General features: G+C 45.8%; 1 protein-coding gene across 21 annotated transcripts in view; it reads right to left on the minus strand.

The window, feature by feature from the left end:
- DST (dystonin) overlaps nt 1-20,942 on the minus strand; it is a 516,386-nt gene that overhangs the window by 212,507 nt on the left and 282,937 nt on the right. For all 21 annotated transcript variants that reach the window (XM_070361385.1, XM_070361379.1, XM_070361397.1 and 18 more), the window contains one exon: nt 16,526-16,692. In XM_070361385.1, coding sequence (XP_070217486.1) covers nt 16,526-16,692 — 167 coding nt within the window. The remainder of the gene's footprint in view (nt 1-16,525; nt 16,693-20,942) is intronic.

A 20,942-nucleotide genomic window follows, 5' to 3' on the forward strand; every position in this document is an offset into this window, starting at 1 on the left:
AACTGACTAGCACTTCTTCAAGCACCTAGACACCATTTTTCAAGGAAAAAGTTTCCACCGCAAGCAGGAGGCAGAAAATGCTTTCCAAGAGTTCATTGAATCCTGAAGCACAGATTTTTATGCTACAGAAATAGACTTCTTTCTCCCTGGCAAAAATGACTTGATTGTAATGGTACCTATTTTGACTAATAAAGATGTGTTTGAGCTTAATTAAAATGATTTAAAATTCAGGGTCTGAAACTATAATTACTTTTGCACCAACCTAATATTTTAGATCACCAGGTGGTTGCATCTGCATATCCCATTACCTCTGGATTGATATTGATGGGCAACAGTATGTTTTACCAGTGTTTTTAAAAGTTTCCAAAAATCATTACAGACAAATTTTGACATATTTGAGAAAAATGGGCTATATGGAGGTAGAAAAAAGTCAGAGGGATGTGATTCAGGTGTCCTGTGACTTAGTCCTAACTTGCTTGGACTTTGAACACACATCCAGACACCCTTGTCTCACCTCCTGTCTATAAAGAACGAACACTGAGAATCACCAGGAACCATCTAGAATTTCAGTTATCCTGAGCGAGCATCTGCAAATGTGTGTGGGGTGGAGGGAGATGCTGGGGCTGCTGCGGCCATACGGTCTGAGGAACCCCACCGACTTGCCTCAAGTCTCGAGAGGAGATCCCATGAAGGTACTTGGGAAACCAAGCACACAGAGCCACGTGTACAGGTCACTAAGAAGTTCTTACGGGAACATAAACACGTGACATGACGCAATCGGAGAAGGCAGACTGTGGAGCTTTGGAATGCTAATCATAGATAATCCTCCCCCGGCAGCACACTAGCAGTTCGTTCATTCACTCATATTTAATAAGCATCTACATGAGCCTGGCTGATGAGTGAGGCATTAAGAATAACGGACACTGACTTGCATTTCTCTGAATAACTGGTGATGTTGAGCATCCTTCCATGTGCCTACTGGCCGTCTGTATGTCTTCTTTGGAGAAATGTTTATTCAGGTCTTCAGGCCATTTTTCGAAACAAACTAGTATATATAAAACGGATAAACAACAAGGTCCCACAGGGCACTATATTCAATATCCTATGATGAACAATAAGGGAAAAGAATATGGAAAAAGTATATACAGATACATAAAACTGAAGCAGTGTGCCGTACAGCAGCAATCAGAACAACACTGTAAGTCAACCACACTTCAGCAAAAACAAGAAAAAATTTTTTAAAGAGTATAGGACTGAGAGAGCTCAAAACCCTGAAGGGAGCTGGGGGGAAACCTGGAGAGCCCCTGGTGAGAGCGGCAGGTGTGGGGCGGGGAGCATGCACTGCACTGTCGGGGGAGCCGGGGCCCAGGGGCCCAGTTCAGCTCAGGAGCCAGCAGCAGGGGCACGCGGGAGGCGGGGACAGGAGCCAAGGTGATGCCCAATCTCATGAACTTCTTACGGGATTTTGTTTTCCCAACAACTATGGAAAACCACTCAAATGCATTAGGAGGATTAAGAGACTAAGCCATCAGCTCCAGGCCAGGTGGAGAAGAAATGTAAAAGGGAGACAGTCCTCTCACAGAATCCAGGGCGAGGCGCGGGAGACTCGAGGAAGGACACGGCTGCAGAGGGAAACGTGGTGGGCCGGGAGCTATGAGAAGGGCGCGGCATGGAGCTTAGCTTTCCCACCCACTTACAGTACTCGGGGCTGGACGCAGGGACGGGGGTCAACAGGGAGGAAGGAGAAAGGAGACAGGCCGCCCTGAGATCCCCACGTCCACCAGCCTCCAGGAGGTCGGATGCGGAAAGGGCGCCGCAAATAAGCCCCAGAAACACGAGGAAACCTAGGGCAAGTGGGGCTGGAAGAGAAAAAGGGCAATTCACGAAGAAAGGACGGTCAACAGAGTCCAATACTGGCAGGTAAGACGAGGCCTGGGACGTGTGCGCTGGACGTGTCCACAGTCATCCTGAAATCCCTCGTGATGCGAGGAGAAGTGGTTCTGGGGGTTTGAGGGGCCGGGAGCCAGGTTCCCAGTCGGCTGAGGAGTAAGGATGGGGGGAAAAAATAAAAATAAAAAGAGAGTGCAGACGACTCTTCTGATAAGTCTAGCCTGTAAGGAGGTTAAGGCAGTACCCAGAACAAAAGCTAGGGATTAAGGGACGTTTTTAAATTGTTTGCTGTTTTAGAGATGAAGAGGTTTCAGCATGTTTAATATCCGATGAGAGGGCCCTCCCCTGGGGTCCAGTATTTAGGGCGTGGTGCTCCCATTGCAGGGTTGTGGGTTCGATCCCTGGTCAGAGAACTAAGATCCCACAAGCCACGCCCAATGAGAAAGACCCGTTGAGAGACATTTACTAGAATGGGAAAGAAGGTTTCTGGAGCAGTAGAGGACATGGGGTACGAGGGACAGGCCCGGACAGGTGGCAAGAGGGCACCTGGCAAACGGGGGCAGAGATGGCAAGAGGCAGGCAGAGGAAGGCGGGTTTGCTCCTTGGAGAGCCAACAGGACAACTCTCCACTTGCTGGCTTCAAAATCCTCTGAAAGCAGGAGTGAGGAAAACCAGGTGGTGACAGGGAGAGGAGTGGATGAACAGGCACAGAAGGACGCCTGGGAGCCACGAGGCTGGGAACCCGCCCTGCAGTCCGCCTCGGTCTCCTCTGCTTCTGTGCTGGGCACAGGCCCCGAGCAAGCCGAGGGCTGGGATCAGACAGGCCAGGCTTCTCTGGGAAACTGGTGTGTGCTCAGCGGCACGGACAGAAGTAAACAGGATTCTGTGCAAGAAAAGAGGGAAGGAGGAAGGGTAGACAGACAGACAGAGAGAGGAGACAGAAAGAGAGAGACAGAGAGAGAAAGAAAGGAAAGGAGGAGGGAGGGGGAGACAGAGAGAAAGAAAGAAGGAGGGAGGAGGGGGAGACAGGCAGGGGAGAGGAAGGCCCTGCAGGGTCAGGGAGGAGGGACCCACTCTGCTCACCAGACGCCACTACTAGCCCAACCTCGGGGTCAGCACACCGCACACCGCCTTACACGAAGATGCATGAAGCCGCCTGCGGCGGTTCACATCCGCTCTCAGACACGTCTCACACACGAGTGTGCACTGATGACACCTCGCTTAGCCTCTTGACAGCAGGACAGTCGCCATAACAGACTCCTGAAGATGACTATGTGGACCAAATCATGTTCAGACTAGCGTATTCTTATTGTTCTTGCTGGGGAAAAGCATCTCACCTTGGCCCCCGCCCCTCATTGCGGCGGGGACCTGTAATATGGTCCTTGCCCTCCCCCAGCAGTAACTGGGAACATGCAGGAGACACCCCCACTGTTGTGTAACTGGGCACAGACAGTCCCTGATGCTCATATTTGGGTACACACTGTTAACGGAACAAGGCCAGGGGCCCCAAGGCAGCAACAAGCTATAAAGGTAACTTTCCCTCATCTCACAATGAAATGCCTGAATTTACTCTCAATATTCTCATTTTTTCCTGCGAGGTGACTCTCCCCTACCTAACACAGCAGAAAGCAAAGAAGGAGAAGCACTATAATTCACAGCAAGCTTTGTCAGGACTTCAAGATTAGAATCTAACAGGAGACATCAGGAGACATCTAACGAATTAAGACTCTCCATTCACAGAGAACAATTAACCCCTCACAGCCTCACAGACTTCACTAAATACAAAAAACAGTACTGATCTTCAGAAAGGAGTAACTTCTTCAGTCTCCATATTAAAGTGAACTTACAACAGTAAACTGGAAATAAATCTAGGGGATGAATACTGCTGCCCTTCCCCGGAAAAAGGGGGGATGGCAATGAAATCAACTTATTTACTCTGGGAGAAAATACTAAACTGCTCCCATCGGAGAGCAGCACGACAATATGAACCTATCAATGCGCCAGAATAAAAGTGGCCTTGCAAGAGAACAGAGGAAGGGCTGGAGAGAGCCAGCCGTGGTCCCGATCGCAGGAGGAGTCTCGGGGTGGAGGAGGTCAGGGAGAGCGCAGCGGAAATGGTGAAGGAGGGCTGTACCAGCTCCACAGACAGGAGGGGTTCCTCCAGCAAAGCCGTCTTCTCCTGGGCCCCCCAGTCACAGCCTGTTATCAGGGGGCTGGCAGCAGCCTGGAGGAGGGAAGGAATCTGACATCTGTGACGCACCTCCTAAATCTCACCAGACACAGTTTCATCTGTTATCTCAAGACACCCCTCCCTTCCCACTAGTATCCCAACATCTTACATGATCACATCATTCAGAAATGTCCTCACTCACTCGGTCATTTCTCCCCTTAAACTCAACACATACATGTTTAGACTAACAGCCTGTACGCCAGACAGAGGGACGGGCAGGCCTGCCATGTCAGTTCCAGCACAGAGTTTAAAAGCTGAAGAAAATTAACTGCATGAACAAAGGAGTCAATTTTAAAAGAAAGCTAAGAACATGAAAGGGGGTTGGATCTGCTAGGATGCAACGGACAAGGAAGCAAACTGTTCTTTCTCAAAAGCGACATGCAGGGCAAACAGCACAGGAGGAGGTACAGGTCAGTGCAGCTCGCAGACAATGCAGACATAAGTCCTACAATTTAAATGACCCACAGATTCTGCTTCTAGGAACTTATCCTACAGGCGTATTCATACATCTGCACAGAGGCACATACGAAGTTCAGTACAGTCGTTTTTAGTGGCAGTAAACAACATCCATCCATAGTGCAGGGCATACGGGATCAGTTGTGTCCAACTTCTTGTGAACCCAGGGACTGCAGCCCGCTTTCATGGTCAGGCCAGCCAGGGGAGACATCTTCCTATTATGGGTGGATAACGTTTTCAGTTTTCTGACTCCAAAATGCAACTAGGAGAATGAGGCTGTGCTGACTTCCTAGATACAAGGACCTATTTCACAGAATAATGAAAGGCTTAGTGCGATAGTGCATTTCTGTAAATTAATCTTGGCAAGAGGGCCAGGAACACAGAAAAAAAGGTAATGTAAACACATACTCCTATAAATATTAATATTTACATGCTAACTAAAGTCCCAAAGCTACATGTAAAAATACACAGACGAACACTAAAAACATTCCCTGGACATAGACACTAACGCACACACCTCGCTTGGGTACAGAGGCGTTACAAACCATGCGTGTGAGCTCCCTGAAGATTTTAAAATGTGATCATGTATACAAGTCACCCACATGTACTCTCAGAGTTCAAAGTGTTTTAAGTTTACCTGGTAAGGGAAATAAGACATTTGATTTTGCCTCACAAACTCACACGTTTGTGACTTTAAAAAACAATGAATAACCGTCAGGGCTCAGTCTAGGCTATGCCTAGCCTGTGGCCACACAAACCTTACCTGTGTGTGCGTGCACGTGCACACACACACACACACACACATATCCTGGTACCTCTGGATCTGCAGCCTGAGGGAAAGGAATCTTCTAGTTAATACTAATCCAACTTCCTATGGGAACATTTGAAACCCTCAAGGGCCTCCTCCCAGTATAAACCAGTCCAGTCCAGTTTAGCCGGTAAGGTGTGACTGACTCCAGGTGTGAGGCTGAATCACAGCCTCCAGGTCCTGTTAAAGGAGATGACTAGAACACAGCCTCACAGCCCAACCTTCCCAATTGCAGCGCCTTTCAACAGTTCATAGAATGCAGCAGGATGATGGTCCTATTAAAGTTTAAGTCCAAATGTAAACAATGAACAAAATCATTGCTACCCATCTCTACACTCAGATGAGTGAAAAATTCCTGGCTGCCTAATTAAAAAAAAAAAAAAAAACAAATGGCATGCTTTTAAACACAACTTGTTCCAAAAATATTGACTCGTACGTGGGTAACAGATTTAAAACATGCTTGTGAAAAGAATGTGGGGGCCAAGAAGGAGAGTTAAACACAAGAATGGGATAAATTAAGAACAAGAGGAGGACAAGCAGGAACTAGTGCCCTGAAATTATCTCTTGGCAAAACCCCTGCAGCAGTTCAGTGCTGACGTACTCATCAGCATCTCTTCATGTGGCCACCTGAGCTCACCCGCTGCACGGTCTGTGCTGCTCGTTCTGGCCCGTGGGCACCCATTCGTGTCTCTGCCTGTCACAGAGACATGTTTTCACGCTGAGAGAAGCTTCACGCTGCTGAGTTGGAACTTGGCTTTCATGAGTGTTCCAGGGCAGAGACTGATAAAGTCAGACAAGCTGGGGGCTGAATTCAAGCTGGAATCAGAGTGTTATTTTTCAGCAAGAAAAAAGTCCATTTTCCTGTACCTGAGCACACAGAAGTCTCTGTTAACCCCTCTGCTGGGACACCTGCCTCTCAAGGACACGCACACTGTCAGGGATTTCACTTCCCTGTCTGTCTTAACTCTTGGTGACATCAATCCACTATCTAGGAGACACTCCTGGAATCCCGTGGCTATTGATTCTCAATCAATTCTACTTCATCCTCTCTTGCTTTCAAGCTCCTTACTCTGCAAATGCTCTTGTGACGTCCTTCTGATTTAAGTCCATCAAATCAAAATCTGCTTTGTTCTTCTTTCAAATGAAAGGTGACTTGTGAGGGCCATTGTAAGGCTAATTTACCTAAGATCTCTGACCAGTTGAGTGTTGGTGAAAAGATCTTAACATGCTTTCAAGATAATTTAAACTATACAAACAAAACAAGCAGGGAACTACTATAAACATATGGTATTTTTATTATCTGAACCCTCTTTGCATTGAAAACTGAATGTAACAAATGAATGTTCCTAGAAGGAATTAGGGACAGATTCCTAAGACAGAAGTAACATGAAAATAATCTATCAGTGACTTATTTAAATAGAACCCACAGAACCAACCTTTGTAATCTCTAAATCATATTACTTTATCACCCTTACTACTGAAATAAAGCAGGGCCCTGAAGGGCTCCTGAGCACAGAAGCCTTTCTGTTCCCTGTTTCTTGCTTGTAGGGAACAGACTCTAGCTTCTACAACCTTCTCTGAGTCCCAAAGGACAGAAATGAATTAAAAAACAAAAAAACAAAAACAGCTGGCTTAAAACTCAACAGTCAAAAAACTAAGATCATGGCATCTGGTCCCATCACTTCCTGACAAATAGATGAGAAAACAATGGAAACAGTGACAGACTTCATTTTCTTGGGCCTCCAAAATCACCGCAGATGAAGCCATGAAATTAAAAGATGCTTGCTCCTGGGGAAGAAAAACAATGACAAACCTAGACAGCATATTAAAAAACAGAGACATAACTTTGCTGACAAAGGTCCATCTAGTCAAAGCTATGGTTTCTCCAGTAGTCATGTATGGATGTGAGAGTGGTACCATAAAGAAAGTTGAACACTAACAAATTGATGCTTTTGAACTGTGGTGTTGGAGAAGACTCTTGAGAGTCCCTTAAATGGCAAGGAGATCAAACCAGTCCATCCTAAAGGAAATCAGTCCTGAATATTCATTGGAAGGACTGATGCTGAAGCTAAAGCTCCAATACTGTGGCCACCTGATGCAAAGAGCTGACTCATTAGAAAAGACCCTGCTGTTGGGAAAGATTGAAGGCGGGAGGAGACAGGGACAACAGAGGATGAGATGGTTGGATGGCATCACCGACTCAACGGACATGAGTTTGAGCAAACTCCGAGAGTTGGTGATGGACAGGGAGGCCTGGTGTGCTGCAGTCCATGGGGTCGCAAAGAGTCGGACACAACTGAGCAACTGAACTGAATCAGGAAGCGAGGGGATGCAGAGACAAGTGAGGAGCAGCCAGGACACAACAGTGTAGCCTTGAGACGGGGTTCCAGTTCCCCTCAAGGGATACACTAACAGTGTCTTTGAGCTCTTTACAGAACTAAAACCCCCAACAGATGGAAGATGTCAGCATTTTTCATTCCAGAGAAAACCACCTAAGGCCAAGTTAAGTGAACCAGAGAAGATCATCAGAAGATTACCTGAGATCAGATTAAAGGAACAGAGGCCCTGCACACACCCTTATCTTATCAGCAACCCCCTTTAACCACTGCTGTAAAATTCCCCACTAATCCTCCACAGCAGGGCACACAGTTTTGAGAGGCACAAGCCCACTGTGGCCCCCTTTGCAGGCAAGGATATAAAACTATTCTTTTCTCTTCACCCAAAACTCTGTCTCCCAGACCCGATCCAGAATGGGCACACAGAGGCTGAGTTTGGGCATCAGTACCCACCGCACCATCCAGGCCCTCCACCCTCTAGGATCCCAGGGACACACTGAAACTACAGAACAGTTCATCTGTGACTTTGCTCTTACTGGTCCTGTTCTAATGTTCTCTTTATTATCTAAGTTTTCCTCACTATATGATAGTTGTGGATGCTGTTTTCAGAGATGGCTGATTCTAGATTAAACAATTAATGCTGTCCTCATTAATTCCTTACAAGAGACCAAGATCTTAGTTGGCAGTTATATATGGTACTATTTATTTGGTCATTTTGTAAGCAGATAGGTAGGTGCTCCCATAGAAAGAGAACCAGGCAAGGCTTTCTTGGCATAAGAGAACCATTTTTGGCCTAAGCCATCTTGTGATCTAAGCCTTGCCACCATGCTTGCCCCTGAACAGATCTCAGTAATTAATGATCTTATGGGAACAAAAAAAACATAGAAACTCTGCCCTGTCATCCAGTAAGATAAGTAACAATAGCAAAGATAATATACTAGTTATAAAGACTCTCAGTTCTGTTTCAATGGTAAAGATTAGCCTGAAATGCTCAATCAACAGATAAACTACAATCTAAAGGATGATGACTTTTTCTGACCCTAGAGACTTCAATCTGTTGACTGCCCAAGTGCCTTCATGCATATGCAAGTACCCTTAATTTAAAATTTCCCCAGTTATGCTGTCTAGGCTGCTTCTAGAAAGATCCTCAGTGTTCTCCTGACTTGCAGCAAGTAATAATAAATCCTTCCATCTCCCCATCTTGGTTTGGTTGTGTTTTTTGCCTTGACACCCACCAAAAGGCGAACCCAGTTTTGGGGTAACAATTTCTGAAATCCATTGAGAATTCTCACATCTTTAGTCTTTAAGGACACACTACCACAACTGCTCTGGCCAACAGTTCTGTTTCTTGGTATTTAGTCTGCCTACTGGAAATTACCTAAGTATTTACAGAGAAGTATATGAGGACTTGAGAATCCAGAGCAAACATGTCCATTATTAAAAGGGTATCTGGTGTAAAGCATATGAGTTACCTTTTGAGCCTCAGTTTAATAATTTAACAATTTGATAATTTAATAAATAGATAACAGTGAAAACAGTACCATCCGTTTCACGGGATTGTGATAATTTTGAAAGCTGCTGCTGCTGCTGCTGCTGCTGCTAAGTCGCTTCAGTCGTGTCCGACTCTGTGCGACCCCATAGACGGCAGCCCACCAGGCTCCCCCGTCCCTGGGATTCTCCAGGCAAGAACACTGGAGTGGGTTGCCATTTCCTTCTCCAATGCATGAAAGTGAAAAGTGAAAGTGAAGTTGCTCAGTCATGTCCGACTCTTCGCAACCCCATGGACTGCAGCCCACCAGGCCCCTCCATCCATGGGCTTTTCCAGGCAAGAGTACTGGAGTGGGGTGCCATTGCCTTCTCCAAATTTTGAAAGCTACTAATTTGCATTGGAGAAGGAGGTGGCGGCCCACTCCAGTGCTCTTGTCTGGAGAATCCCAGGGACGGGGGGAGCCTGGTGGGCTGCCGTCTATGGGGTCACACAGAGTTGGACACGACTGAAGCGACTTAGCAAGCAACCAAATACTAAAATACTAAATGCTAAAAAATAGGCAGGACAGAAACTAATATCTGTTCAACATCCTGCATCTAATTCTTGGGTACCCACTATATGATGGTTACTTTCTTTTCACCTTTATAAAACATTTTTATTTCCTAAAAATTATAAATCAGTCTTATTATATAAATTTGTCTTTGTTTTTATTTAATAATATTATTTATTATTACTTATTTCATATAATTCTGTTTCAAGAAACAGAATTTTAGAAAATTAAGTTTCTCTGGAACTTTAGGAATAAGTGAAATGTTATTAAAGTACTGCTTACCAGGGTTAACAAACACACTCTCCACTTTTAAAAGTCATATTCTATGAGGGACACTAATAGCAATATGCTAGACAATTCAAATTAATGTGCTTGACTCACAACTACTGACATTGCTGCTGCTAAGTCGCTTTCAGTCGTGTCCGACTCTGTGCGACCCCACAGACGGCAGCGCACCAGGCTCCCCCGTCCCTGGGATTCTCCAGGCAAGAACGCTGGAGTGGGTTGCCATTTCCTTCTCCGATGCATGAAAGTGAAAAGTGAAAGTGAAGTCGCTCAGTCGTATCTGACCCTTAGCATGGACTGCAGCCTACCAGGCCGCTCCGTCCATGGGATTTTCCAGGCAAGAGTACTGGAGTGGGGCGCCACTGCCTTCTCCGCTACTGACATTATTCACATGCATATGGAAGCTGAACGATGCTATCACTCTTCTCATTTCAGGTCCTATTTTGGAATCTTTAGACGGTATTATATACAGTTAGCCCTCTGTATCTGTGGTTTCTGCATCCTCAAATTCAACTAACCACAGATCAAAAATATTTGAAAAAAAATTCTAGAAAGTTCCAAAAAGCAAAATGAGTTTTGCTGTGTGCTGGCCACTGTGTACATAGCATTTCCTTTGTATTAGGTATTAGAAGTAACTTAGAGATGATTCATTGGAGAAGGAAATGGCAACCCACTCCAGTGTTCTTGCCTGGAGAACCCCAGGGACAGGGGAGCCTGGTGGGAGGCCGTCTATGGGGTCACACAGAGTCAGACACGACTGAAGTGACTTAGCAGCAGTAGCAGCAGAGATGATTCAAAGTATACAGAGGATGCACAAGGTTATATACAAACACTGCACAGTGCGAGCATTCATAGATTTTGTTATCTGTGGGATAACCCCCAGTGGATACAAGGGGACAGTGATACACAAAAACCTTACTAAATCAGTTATGTCAAATAATACTGATCTACTCTTATTTGATGAATCCTACCTATTCCCTTCTCAGCTCCAGAGAAATCTGCACTCTATCCAGGCGCCCCTGCCACATCAGGGTTCCACACCCCTCTCTCCACGCACTGCCCTGATCAGGAGGTCGTTTCCTGCAAAACCCTCACTCCCACCTAAGGTCCTTCTCAAGAAAAGAATCTATAAGATTAAGCTTGGTATCTGAGAAGAAACCCAACCCATGTGCCACCTCAGATAATTTTTATTACAGAAGTCAAATAAAATCCATGCAAATAATAAAATGTGTATCTCAAAAAGCCCAATTAAGTGGGTATATTTCCACAGCAAATCCAAATAAATACATCACAAAATTTAAGAGGATAAATACATCACAAAATTTAAGAGGATAATTATCAAGGGGAAAACAACTGTTAAAACACAATTCTATAAATGCGATTATTTCTGCCCAATAGCCAAAAATCTAATAGTGATTTGTTAATTGTTTATAACTTTGTCTCTTTTGTCTTTAGTAAGCCAAGACAATCAACAACGAAAACCATGTATAAATCAACACCATCTGCTTAATTATTACACGGACTAGGGAAAAGGTACTCAACTATTTTTTAAGAAAAAACAAAGGCCCAAGGATTCGAAAAAATACAGTTCTACAGATGAAAGGTTTCTTCTAGTTAAAGAAACCACAGTGATATTCCAGGCACAGAATAACTTGACATTTCAGCAACAAAAAAATCTTGTAACCATTTAAACCAGATGGTATTTTTACCATGAATTCTAATAAGGGAAAACAACACACAGGAGGGAATCAAGTTCCAAGTTAAGGCTAAACACACTGCTGTACACAAAACAGACAACCAACAAGGACCTAGTGTATATACCGAGAACTATACTCAGTATTTGCTAACAACCTAAGGGGAAAAGAATCTGAGAAAGAACAGACTCAGGTTACTGAATCACTTTACACCAGAAACTAATGCAACACTGTGAATCAACTACACTTCAGTCAAACAAGAAGTTAAAGGAAAAAAAAGCTAAAGCTAAGCAATGTTCTAAAATGATTACTCTGCCGAAACGAAAGTTCAAAACGAATAATGCTCACAAGAGTGAAATCCTGTCCTAAAACAAGGTGAGCTCTGAAACGTAAACAGGGCAGTGATTTATTTAAGTACTTGGGGAAAAAAGGCACAGCAGGTATACCTCAATTTGCATTCATAACCCTTCATAAGTATCGCAGAGACAATGCCTGCAGAGTATGGCTTTTAAAAGTCAGTCATTTTAGAAGAAGAGCTGGCTTACAAATGCTTTGCTTCTACCTAAAAAACTTCAAAGCAGAGCACACCTTCAAAACGCACCCTGACACCCACCCTTCGGTCTAACAACCCCCACACTGCCATCCAAAGGCTACGAAGACCTTTCCGCTCAGGTACAGAGTGGGTCAGGCCTTCCAATGGCCTGCATTCTAAGTCACACAGAACACACAGCGTGACCATCACAGTGTCTGTGGCCACAAAACCCTCCTGGCCGTGGGGCCCTCAAGGAGAGCTGTGCTTTATTCTGGACAAGAGCTAGCAAGTCCATCCAGGTTTTTCTAACTCAGCAACCAACACCCACATCTACTGAAACGCCATCCTGTAAAGGAGGCAGACTGACCGCGTTTAAAGGGGCCCTTGGGTGTGGGCCACGGGAAACTCGGCAGTGTTACATGCCTCAAAGTCTCCAAAGTGAAAAGAGAGAGAGAAGAGTGGTAGGGAAAGGGGAGAATGGGGCGGGGTGCCAGGCAAGCAGCCCAGGTGGCAATCACACTCTGCATCTCGGCAGCACTGTGACCTCGGCAAGCCTGAGGGGGCCCATCTGTAACGTGGGCTTCCTCCCAGAGCTCGAGGAAGATACGAATGCGACAATACAGAGGAAGCGTCTAACAGAATGCCTCACAGGCAGCAAGTTAGCAGGATATTAACTGTTTTATATAATTGTTCTTTTATTTCCAAGTAACTCTGTCAGTTCAGTGAGTTAGAGTTTGGACTTACTCTCACAGGAAGATACTCAGCTCTTCAAGAGCATGACAAACTCCTTGCAAAACTGAGAAAAATAACTGAAATCAAGAATGACATTGCTTTCAATAAGGAATTTCTGTGGATTTCACTTCTTATAAGGCAATAGAGGTGTGCCTTGTAAGAACAAGAACAGCAGCTGGGCACTGGGGTTTGGGTCCCTAGCCTAACACTCACTGGTTGTGTGACTTGAAGCAAGTATGTACTCTGGTCTCGGTTTCTGTGTGTAACCAGGGGGGACGACATTCTTACGGATGTTGTCAGGACTGAGTGAATGAACGTAAGTAAGCTGCTCAGGATAGCACCTTGCCCTTAGCAGGTGCTATGTCAGTGTTCATTCAGATCCAGCAATTCTCACCAGGAAACTGTTTGCCACCCCAAAGTTGGCCATCATTAAACCCACCTATGCACTGGAGTTGCTAGGTGAGGAGGCTGTGACGTAGAAACTGACAAGGCTTTGTCTGAACTCTGACCTCACTAAACATCAGTGCTCTAAGTATACAATCTCAGTCCTCCACTTATAGAGTCTACATATGAGAGCTTACTGACCGCTAAGTCACTGACAAAATTCAAAGTCATACCACATACCATAGCTCTGCGTGTCTGAGTGATGATCTCTGGACAGTGGAAATGTGATTTTTTTTCACTTGTCTGTATTTTCTAGTGTTTTACCATGCACGTACACCATTTAAGGCTCAAGATATCATTTTCACTGATACATACTCTTTACTCATTGTATCAGTCTTGCCTGATCCAGGCGTCTCTCCAGTAAAAGGTGTGTTAATTGATAGAAGTGTTGTTTGTTGTCAGAAAGAATGTGTAGCTTGTGGTGACTGACACAGTTTAGCTGAGAGATCTTGGGTAAGTCCTTCTCTGAGCCACATTTCTTCATACATAAAATATGTGGGCACAACAGTGTCTTTCAGGATTCCTGCTGGTGGGCTCTCTCCCTGACCTGGGACTGAACCTGAGCTTCTGCATTGGCAGCACGGAGTCCTAACCACTGGACCACCAGGGGAGTCTCAGGATTCCCCCTGGTTCTAATATTCTGTGACCATCTTACACTTTTCAGATGGGAAGCAGAAACAATAGGGTATATGCTAAACCCTTATTTGTTCCAGCTTTGCTACCCTAGAGAATCTGTTGGGAACCAGTATGGTATAATAATAATCTTTTCATTAATGTACAAATTTATTTGCACAGGTTGTAATGTTTTCTTTCCTGATCACTTTATCTATCTTTACGTATTTATTCTGGCTGTTCTGGGTCTTCGTGCTGCGTGTGAGCTTTTCTCCAGGTGTGCGACACAGCCTGCTCATTGCAGTGGCTTCTCCTGTTGCGGAGCAAGGCTCCGGGTGCACGGCCTTCGGCAGCTGCGGAGCACGGGCTCCCAGGTGCACGGCCTTCGGCAGCTGTGGAGCAAGGCTCCGGGTGCACGGGCTCCCAGCTGTGGAGCAAGGCCGGGTGCGGCAGCTGCGGAGCAAGGCTCCGGGTGCACGGCCTTCGGCAGCTGTGGAGCAAGGCTCCGGGTGCACGGCCTTCGGCAGCTGCGGAGCACGGGCTCCCAGGTGCACGGCCTTCGGCAGCTGTGGAGCAAGGCTCCGGGTGCACGGCCTTCGGCAGCTGTGGAGCAAGGCTCCGGGTGCACGGCCTTCGGCAGCTGTGGAGCACGGGCTCTGGGCGCACAGCCTTCGGCAGCTGTGGAGCAAGGCTCCGGGTGCACGGCCTTCGGCAGCTGCAGCACGTGGGCTTGGTGGCTGTGGTCCCGGGCTCCGGAGTGCAGGCTCAGTAGCCCACAGGCTCAGTTGCTCCCAGTTCGAACCTATGCCTTCTGCATTGGCAGATGGATTCTTTACCACAGAGCCATCAGGGAAGCCCTAGTTTATTTTCCTCATTAATTATAAAATGATGCAATATATGGCGAAGAATGAGAAAGCTGAACTATAAAAATGTTTTCTCAAAGACCTGTCAGTTGTCGAGGCACATTTGTGGGACAGAACCTCTTGAAATAACCTGTCTACATGAGGAGACATTTCAGGTTGACTGGCCAACAGATCATTTCCACTGCTGAAACTTTGACATTGCATCCATCTAGTAAAATCACTAAAGAAAATCTAGATGTATTCTGTGAAGCCTGGGAATCCCAAAGCAGTGACATGTCAACACTTCTGAGAAATCAGTGATGTGCTTGAAGGAAAATGAGGGGAGAAGTATGGCTCCCTTTCATTTCCAAAGCCAGTGAAGAACAACGCAAACCTGAGATCATTAAAGTCAGACACGCCTGACTCTGAGGAGCAAGCCAAGATAGCAAGCTTGTTCTCAAGCTGGGTTTGCTAACCTCTGCGAGACGAGCAATGCCAACTCCAAGACTGAGAAGTGGGAGGATCAGGAGAATGAGATTGTTTGATATGGATGGAACATGTCCAGTATGGCATATTCTCTCTATCTATTTACTGCTAAGTCACTTCAGTCGTGTCCGACTCTGTGTGACCCCATAGACGGCAGCCCACCAGGCTCCCCCGTCCCTGGGATTCTCCAGGCAAGAACACTGGAGTGGCTTGCCATTTTCTTCTCCAATGCATGAAAGTGAAAAGTGAAAGTGAAGTCGCTCAGTCGTGTCCGACTCTTAGCGACCCCATGGACTGCAGCCTACCAGTCCCCTCCGTCCATGGGATTTGCCAGGCAAGAGTACTGGAGTGGGTTGCCATTTATTTACTAGGGGTCACTAAAAACTTACCAAGATTTAATTCATCAACTAGAGGTTTTTGCTGAGAGGGTCTGAAGCTTGCTTCAAGTGTATAAGCTTTCTCAGAACAACTCAAAGATAATGATAAGCTTATGCTTTTCCTGGAAATAAATAAGCTTGTTCCTCTCTGCCACCAGCTCCAGACAATAATTGAGATACCTTTGCAGAATCAAGGGGCTTCCCTGATAGCTCAGTTGGTAAAGAATCCATCTGCAATGCAGAAAACTCCAGTTCGATTCCTGGGTCGGGAAGATCCACTGGAAAAGGGATTAGCTGCCCACTCCAGTATTCTTGGGTTTTAAGACACTTTGGGCAGAATCAAGTGTTTCTAAAGGCTGATAAGGGTATTATAAAGGTAAGTTCCATGATGGCTGTTTTGGTTCAACTTCTCGCACTTTGCTATAAACTGCTGAAGAAGCTTTAGATGGAAAACAGATGGGTCTCAGTTACAAATAAAGATTCTGTGGATGGTAAAACTTGAGAAGCTTTTGAGGTCAGATCTCGCGAATACCATGTGGCAATGCTAACCTTTTAAGAAAGCAAATGATCCTTTATGTTTCAGAAATGCAACAATTTTGCAGAGAAAACAAACTGAAATATTGCTTTATTTTCTGATCACAAAACCGACTGTGAAGCTTTCTGACAACTAATAAATGCCAAGGTAGTTGCTGTTAAAAAAAAATTTGGAAATGAAAGAAACACTTAGATTTATCAAAAGGCAGGAAAACTCAAATTTCATACCTGTATTTATGAATGATGGCATTAAATAATTTCCCATCTCTCCAGCAGGTGGTGAAATTTTCACACCGAATCCCGGCATAACCCTCCGTGGCCTGCTGCGTCCACAGTAACAGTCTCTCTTTCGCTGACATGTCTTCTGACTCACCAGTAACATGGATATCAGATATCTAAACGGAACAGAGAATGGTAAACCATTAGGAAGGAAGGAAGCTAACTCAGATTAAGAGCCTACTATGTGCCAAGCACTTTTTACTTAATCCTCCTCTCACTTGTAAGATGACAATGTTTCCCCCATCTCCATCGAGGGAACCTGAGTTTCAAAGAGATTAACAGATAGAAAAGGAGGATTTAACCCAAGCATCTCATTTTTTTTTTTTATACCGAAATGTCCCAGCACTGAAAAGTCTCCAATCCTTTTTACTAATCAGATCTGTTCAAACAACTTAAGCACATGTTTTTCCAAGTTCAAATGGGTCACAGTAGAACCTACAAATTAATCTACGTTACCCATCTTCAGAGCAGAATGTGATCCAGCAGGTATTCTGTGTAAAGAAAAGGAGAACAGCCCCCTCTCCAACTAACCACACTGCTTAACTGTTTGGCCAGAAGTCTTTCTGATTTTCTCATGAAGCTTCGTTCAGTTTACCCAATGGGAAATTTTCATCAAATAATTTTTCCCGATACTTTGTTTGCCTTATTTTTTTATCTCTTCCACTGAATGATAATGAAACAGTCACCAGTTCACATGATCTCCATTTGCTCGTGGCCCTTTGATAAGGGTCCTATTTAACCTGCTGATAATGACGTTAAGGCACCAAGTGACTCTGGCAGGGGTCAGACAGTGACTCCCCAGCCGGGATTAACACCAGCAGACAGCTGTTCCCTCAGTCAGTGGTGATGCCAAGCTGGGGGTCAGGACAGGCGGCCGACCAGGGTCAGATGGAAAGGAAGGCGGTGGGGCGGGGGGGGTCATCCTACACGGGAAGGAAAACCCCTCAAGTCCGGACCCAGCCTCGAGAGCTGGCCACCGGTCCCCTCACTCAGGGACGCCCTCCAAGCCGGGGCGGTCAGGACAGGAGGCTGACCAGGGTCAGATGGAAAGGAAGGCGGTGGGGCAGGGGGCGTTATACTACATAGGAAGGAAAACCCCTCAAGTCTGACCCGGCCTAGAGAGCTGGCCACCGGTCCCCTCACTCAGGGACGTCCTTTCAGGCCTGTGAGCCAGCATCCTCTTCTATAAAACAGGGGACAGCAGGCAGGAGCAGGGACTATTTAAGACTCTCTTCAGTCTGAAGTCTGAGAGGCTAAGACACTGTAAAAATGACACAGAGGTAGAGGTTCACACAGGCAGGCAGGCAACTGACAGCAGAAAACTTAAAAACCCGGACTAAAGCCCTTTAGTCTAGAAAGACGAATGGATAAAGATGTGGTGCCCATATTCACTGGAATATTACTCCGTCATACAAAGGAATGGAACAATGTCACTTGCCACAACATGGACGGACCCAGAGATGATCACACTGACACGTTTATGTGGAACCTAAAATACGACACAGACGAACCTATCTACGAAACAGAAGGAGACTCCCGGTCACAGAGAACAGGCATGTGGCTGCCAGGGGGAGGGGAGTGGAGAGGGGGCATGGGCGTGCGGGACTGGCAGATGCAAACTATCACACACAGGGTGGAAACCAACAAGGTCCTGCTGCACGGCACAGGGAACCAGAACCAGGATCCCGCGGTAAACCAGAATGGAGGAGGATATGAAGAGGACTGTAGACACAAACGTATAACTAAGCTGCTCTGCTGTAAAGCAGAAGTGTACACTTCAATAAAAATTTTTAAAAAGATCTATGCCTGTACAAGTAAAACTAGCTGTTTCTGGAAAACCTGAGAACACAGGGTGGTATTTATAGCAGTATAAAAAAAAGGGCAATAGCTGGGTAGAGGCAGGGACTGATTTCTGCAGGGTCAAGAATGTTCCAGTCCAGTCAAGGGCCAAAGGTAACTGCCTATTAACAAGGAAAGTCAACACATTTCAACCATATGGTAAGTTTAACAGGCTACAGTGCTGCCCAGCACATCCAGGATTAAGGAAGAAGAGTTAACAGGCCTGAAAATGACTAAACATCAAGCAGGAGAAAATAATATATTTTATTAAATGAGTTCCTGAAAGTTCCCAAATCTTGTAGCATATTACACTCACATACACTCTATCAGACCGCTGCACATGCAGACACTAGTTTAAAAGCTATAGTTTTAAGGGGTATATTCAAATATGTTATGAACCAAATTTTAACATATCAAAGACCACTAATAAGTTAAGCCTTTCACCTTCTCCTTCAATTTCCAATCAACTATTATTCCCACTGGGAAGTTAAAGCATTTTTAGATATACTGTTACCACTCACCATTGCCTACATAGGTATATCTAACTTTTATATGTACCTAGAAGGCAATGGCACCCAACTCCAGTACTCCTGCCTGGAAACTCCCGTGGATGGAGTCTATTAGGCTGCAGTCCATAGGGTCGCTGAGGGTCCGGCATGACTTGAGTGACTTCACTTTCACTTTTCACTTTCATGCATTGGAGAAGGAAGTGGCAACCCACTCCAGTGTTCTTGCCTGGAGAATCCCAGGGACGGGGGAGCCTGGTCGGCTGCTGTCTATGGGGTCACACAGAGTCGGACACAACTGCAGCGACTTAGCAGCAGCAGGTATATCTAACTAAGATATGGTGCAAAAAAATTAAAAAGAAAAATAAACCAAATGCTAAACACTGTAAATCTGAAGTTGCCACTCACGACTCCTAATATAAAATCAGCAGAACAACCTGACTCCTCCATCAACGGCAGGCCAGGTGGGATTCTAGGAAGGAACCAGGCCTCTTCCTCCAAATCCTAGAGGCACACAGAGATCACAGAAGGTTTCAGCTCCTGCTGTCTGGGTTCAAATCCCAAGTGCAATTGCTAACAGGATTAAGACCCAGAGCCACTTAACGTGGGCAGATCTAGAGACGGCCAAACTAAGTGAAGACAGAGAAAGACAAATGTCATATGGTATCACTGATATGTGGACTCTTAAAAAATGATACAAACGAATTTATTTAGAAAACAGAAAAAAGACTCACAGACTTAAAAAACAAACTTATGGTCACCCTAGGGGCAATGTGGGGGGAGCAATAAAATAGGTTAGGATTAACATATACACGCTACTATATATAAAAGAGTTAAATAACAAGGACCTACAGAGGTCTCTACACAATATCTTGTAGTAATCTGTACTGGAAAAGAATACAAAACAGAATATATACATATATATATAAATTAATCACTTTGCTGTATATTGGAAATCAAGGCAACACTGTAAATTAACTCCACTTCAATTAAAAGACAAGACCTAGAGCTATTCACATCATCTCCCTAAAACCCATCTTCCTCCTTTTTGAAACATAAATGATGATATAATAACATCTTCCTAAAGTTTAGACAAGATGACCTACATTAAGTGCTCAGCACAGGGCCCGCAGGTAGAAAACTCTACAAATGTCAGCTTCTCCCACCATTTGATGAGCAGTACTTGTTGCTTCAGGCCTCTCACCAGCGACCTGCCAGCCAGCATCCAACACAAACAAGATGTTTCAGACCAGAGCTCCTCCTGGACGCTGGAAGCCTGCGTGACTCTCCTTCGAGCCACTGCCGGCCGCCACTGGAGGGCACGTGCTTCCTCCCACGGAGCCTCTCGGACCTTCTTTCACCTCTGCTTCCTCTCCCCAGACCCAGTCTGCCTCCACTCCCAACTTTCCAGAAGCATCTATCCTGCAGGAAACAAAATCTGCTCACCTCCACCACCCTGCTTCGGCCTTTCCATTGAACCCCCGCCACCACGCCCCACAGCGCGTTAAGTCCTGGATACCAGCAGGCACACGGGCAGGGCACATTTCCCACCTCCCCCGATGATGGGAAGCAGCAGCTCTTAGATCATTATCTGTGGCACAAAGACCTCGCCTTTGCACATCTGGTCACTCTTGTGCCACCATCTACTTCCCATCCTCAAGACGACCCGTGTTCCCAGCATCTAGTATCCACTGGGGGTCCCTGTCTGCATCCAGGGACCCATCCTCACAGGTCTCAGCCTTCTCGCCATGCTGACCAGTCACATAGCCTCAGCTGGATCTCGTTACCTTGAACCTGATCCAGTGCACTGCAAGTCTGTGGCTTCCGAGAGCAAGGGCCATTTTTCCCGCTCCCCAGCTCCAGTGGGACCGACCAGAGTCCCAGCAGCACCGTGCGGTCCTGCACCGGCCCGACTCTGCCCCGTCTCTGAGCCCTCCACTGGCTTCGCCGCCTCCTCCCTCTGTCTCCACCACATGACCCCTCACTTCACCCACTGTCCTCAACTTCCTCACCCTGCAGCC

The sequence above is a fragment of the Bos mutus genome, chromosome 23 (genome assembly GCF_027580195.1).
Source record: "Bos mutus isolate GX-2022 chromosome 23, NWIPB_WYAK_1.1, whole genome shotgun sequence".
NCBI classification, from domain to species: domain Eukaryota; kingdom Metazoa; phylum Chordata; class Mammalia; order Artiodactyla; family Bovidae; genus Bos; species Bos mutus.